Raw genomic sequence first — 5,000 nt, forward strand, 5'->3', positions numbered from 1 at the left:
TATATTGTATATATATGATATATATATATATTGTTGGTATTATATATAGTATATGTGTTATATATTTATATGTTATATGTGCTATACTATATTATATATGTATATGTATATATATATATGTATATGTATATATATATATGTATATATATATGTATATGTATATATATGTATATGTGTATATATGTATATATATGTACAAATATGTATTTTCATACATCCAGCCATTATCATATATGGCAGTACTTAACATTCGATGTAAATATTTCAGAGAAGTGATGTTGCAGTGGTAAAGAATAACCCAGAAAACAATGCAAAGCTGTGGAAAGTGAAGCACTTGGTGAAAATAACTCCCCTAAGAATTGCAGACAACTTACCAGAAGACGCTGATCCAGCATGTTGCTTCTTGAAGGTTCATTTCAGCCATCCTTTACAAATGTTTATGTCACAGTTACTATGCTCTTTATTATTTTATAGTACTTCTGTAGCTTCATGCTTTTGTAATCAACTGTTTGTATAGTTTGTTAATGATTTTTCTTGTAATCTTAGGCTCTTTTTTTCTCTCTCTCCTTTTATATATTTTTTTTTCTTTTATTTAGTAGCAAGAAAATAAACTAATTTGCTGCAGTTAGCAGTATAGTGAACATGTTTTGTAACTCAGTATTTCAAATAGTTTTTCCAATATTGCTGATATCTTGATACCTAGTAATGTGTCTGTAGGATATATATTCTTGTGTATTTGCAGGCACTGAACTTTATCAAGCAGATTATTCACTTCACTTGTGAACATAATTGATTATTTATTTGACTTTTTTTGATAGCAAGGTTGAGCAATGAGACATATAAGACAGTAATTTTTGGTAATATTTATGTAATGTATCTCATATTTTCAGTTCAGGACTTTTTTGTCAGCAACATAATATAGCAGACTTTATAGGAAGATTCATATTGTTTTGTGGTTTATGTTTTAATTTTTTTTTTTTTGTGTAAATACATATGGAAATTCCTTATACGTGTATGGTTTTGTATCTAATGTTCCCTCAGAATGCTTACTGTTTTGCTGTTATTTCAGGAAACTGGAGACTTCATATACTCCCCCCACATCAAGGTGGATGAAAAAGTGCTTCAGGAGGATGAAACAATAACAGCTACAAAATGGGATCAGAAGTTTGTTGACAAGGAGACACGCAAGAACTGGCAACATCCCTGGCAATTAAAGCTTTGTTAGCTTCTTGAACTTTACTGAGTATGGAGTAGATTGTCTGGGAAGTATTCCATGTTACAAAAGTAAAGTTAGTTTCAGATATAAACAACTCGAAAACCATTTGTTTGATATTTCAATAAAATGATGTAAGAGGAATGATGTTTCAGCATTTTATATTCTGATTTAGAATTTGTTATTAGAATTATTTACCTTGAATTGTTAGATTGTCTATCCCTCTTCTGTTTAGGTAACAATATTATTTGGCTACAGTCAGTTTAGGCAGTGTCTAGAATAGGGTGTACTGATGACCACCCCCCCCAAAAAAAAAAAAAAAAAAAAAAAAAAGTTATAGCTTATGGGTTAATTTATCTCCAGTGCTAATGGGGCAATTTGAGGTTATTAGGTTGTATTTGTTATCTAACTGAAATATGCACTCTATGAAAAAAAGAATATTCACTACCGTATGAAAAATAAATGTACATATTGTAAATTGAAGATTTCATAAATAAATGGCCTTAAAGGAATGGTTTTTTCATTTACTCTCAGAGTTCACAGAAAGAAAGAAAACACAAAAAATGACATTGCCCAACACTTTATTCACTACTCATAGAGAAGTGTTTAAGTGATACAGTGAGTAACAAAAATGCTCTTGTGCCCCATGACTCACATTTTCATAAATAATAATTGTTTTTATAACACTGCTGTCAAACCTTCACAGAAGGTGCTGGTGCTTTAGGCAAGATAGTAAGGCTTGACACTTGTCTTACCAATAGCTGGTTGTCAAGAAGTCTCATTTGATTAGCAATACAACTTATAACTAATGACATACAGAACACACTATCCGTTTTTTCAATGTCATTATAAAAACACATTCACTTAATCTTTCATTCATTAATTTTACATACTAATTTATCATTATTATCACACTAATGGGTTGATTCAAATATATATATATATATATATATATATATATATATATTATATATAATATATATATAAATATATATATATATATATATATATATACAATATATATATATATATATATATATATATATATATATATATATATATTATATATATATATTATATAAATATAGTATATATATAATATATATATACATATATATATAATATATATATAATATATATATAATATATTATATAATATATATATATAATATATATATTATATATATATATATATATATATATATATATATACATAAGTAAATTTATTTTAAAATATGTAAAATGAGATCAACTGATCTAGTACAACATTAGATTATAATCTGTGGGACATTATCCCTTCAGTATTTGGCAAAAGATGTTGCAAATACATTAAAGCCCTAAGAAGCAAACTATGTAACGTCCACAACTCGGAATCAAGGCAATATCTATGCTTTTAATACCTGTAGTTGTTGGTTCTCTAAATTTGATCTTGAACAGCCCACAGCAAAAATATTACTTACATTAAATGTTTGGCCCTTAGATAATTGAGCGAAGCAATGAATGTAATGATCTCACTTCTGACAGATGACAAAACAATAGGATGAATGGTAAGTGCGTAGACCTTAACGTAAAAAAAAACTTAACTAGTACATAACACTGTTTCAATGCCCCATTTTCAGAATTGCTGCAAACCCATTTTCTAGAAAGCTCACAACACAAATGTAAAATACATAAGCCAACACATAAAACCTATATATACATAGGTTTGTTTAATGTTTATGAATTAATGTAGAGGATTTTGATTTGTTATTTTGGTATGATCTTTTTTTTTCATCTCAGTAACTAATATTTTAAGGTATAAACACATAATGCAGTGAATATTTATATATCTGAAAGTCAATGAAAATTTTAAATGTTAAAATCACAGATAAAAATAAGAAGCTTTGTTGCCACTTTGTTGTGTAAACATCAATGTGCCAATAGTAACTTCTATGTAAAAAATACCAAATAACCTATTATGACAATACTTTAAATGTTATTATGAACTTCAATGATCTTATTATCAACTGCATATTCTTCATAATCATGATCACCTGTGTTAGGAGTCTCATCTTCCTCATACTCTACATCCTCCTCCTCATCACCATCCTCATTATCTTCATTATACTCTTCATCGTCCTCATTATAGTACTCGTCCTCACCCTCATTCCCATCTATGGTTAAAGTCGAGTTGATTTTCGAAGTCTGTGTCAATTTCATATATGGTTCCAAATCATACTCAAACATTAGAAAGTCTTGAAGGTATTTATGATACAGCTGTTTCACTTCACTGGAAGTGAGTTGTGAGAAATACGTTTTTGCCACATCTGATGTCTTCTGGAGCTGGTCTGTCCTGTGTGACCATTCTATATGAACTGTATCAGCCAGCCCACGATGGTACAGGATGAAGTCTGCATCCTTCGACAAGGTCTCCATCTTTGCAATGACATCATACTTAATATGGCAAGGTGTGCACAGAAGGGAAATGGGCCTCCAGTGCTCGTCGTATTCTTCAACGTCTGTATCAAGGAGGTACTGGATGAATTCTCGGAAGGTTGGTTCCCTGTGCTGGTTGCTGTCCTCTCCACTGGTCCCCTCTTTGCGGTAGGCCTTGACTATTTTCTTGCCGTAGATTGCATAATAATAGCCTCCCCTGGGAAATCATAAAGAGTGAAAATCATCATGAGTCAATTCATAATTCCTAGATGATACCCCATCAATGGCAAATCAGAGTTACTATATGATCACTGGCTAATCTTGAAACTGTCTCTCAGGAAATAAAGTCTGTATACTACCCTTTCCGACACAATTAGGTAAAAGAGAACAATAACCACACATTACTCTAATACTCTCTCTATATGTCTATGCATATCTTACCTGTCTTTCAGGTCTCGTGCATAATCCTCAAGCTTGTCCCGATAGGCCGAAAGAGCTCTCTCGAAAGGATGACGCACCACCTGAAACAAAGAAATATAACGTTCATTGTGGCGAATGCAGAATTGGTCTGGAGGAAAATTATTAACTTTTAAAGTGCAAGAGCTGTATTCACCGTAATTCAACGCCAATTACATACATATTTCTATGATTCCGATGAAGACACAGCTTTAAACGAGCCAGGTATATAAATGACTCAAAAAAGTTTTTCGGTCTCATTCATACTCGACTTATAAAGACAATTTTGTTACTTTTGTACAGATCACCTCATAAAAAAGTAATAATCGTAGAATCATACATATATACATGAAAAGTATTTATATATATATGTATGTATATATATATATATATATATATATATATATATATATATATATATATATATATATATATATATTATATATATATACTGTATATATATAAATATATAATTATATATATGTATATATATAGTGTATATATATGTGTGTGTGTGACATACATACATGCAAACAATAAATAAATAAATATGTCTATGTATTTATGTATGTAAGTATGTATATGTATATATATATACATACATACGTATACATATTTCCATACATACAGACATGCTCACATACATATAATACATACACTTATACATACAAACATTTATATATACATATATACACTTAAACGCACTCACACACACAGACACACACACACACACACACACACACACACACACACACACACACACACACACACACACACACACACACACACACACACACACACACACACACACATATATATATATATATATATATATATATATATATATATATATATATATATATATATATATATATATATATAACACTTTTACACGCAAGTAAAACTCACCATAAAT

General features: G+C 29.6%; 1 protein-coding gene and 1 long non-coding RNA gene across 4 annotated transcripts in view; one reads left to right on the plus strand and one right to left on the minus strand.

The window, feature by feature from the left end:
- The first annotated feature begins 268 nt into the window (after window positions 1-268).
- On the plus strand, window positions 269-1,651 carry LOC119582646. Its single transcript, XR_005229657.1, has 2 exons — window positions 269-409; window positions 1,070-1,651. It is a non-coding gene; the product is annotated as an uncharacterized LOC119582646 (long non-coding RNA).
- Window positions 1,652-2,444: 793 nt separating this feature from the next.
- The window catches only part of LOC119582647 (carbohydrate sulfotransferase 11-like), a 44,761-nt gene continuing 42,205 nt past the window's right edge, over window positions 2,445-5,000 (minus strand). For all 3 annotated transcript variants that reach the window (XM_037931047.1, XM_037931046.1, XM_037931048.1), the window contains exons 5-7: window positions 4,994-5,000; window positions 4,070-4,149; window positions 2,445-3,845 (exon numbers count right to left, since the gene is read on the minus strand). The exon at window positions 4,994-5,000 is cut by the window's right edge and continues 119 nt beyond it. In XM_037931047.1, the coding sequence (XP_037786975.1) occupies window positions 3,182-3,845; window positions 4,070-4,149; window positions 4,994-5,000 (751 nt within the window). In that variant the 3' untranslated portion in view covers window positions 2,445-3,181. The remainder of the gene's footprint in view (window positions 3,846-4,069; window positions 4,150-4,993) is intronic.

The sequence above is a fragment of the Penaeus monodon genome, chromosome 16 (assembly GCF_015228065.2).
Source record: "Penaeus monodon isolate SGIC_2016 chromosome 16, NSTDA_Pmon_1, whole genome shotgun sequence".
NCBI classification, from domain to species: domain Eukaryota; kingdom Metazoa; phylum Arthropoda; class Malacostraca; order Decapoda; family Penaeidae; genus Penaeus; species Penaeus monodon.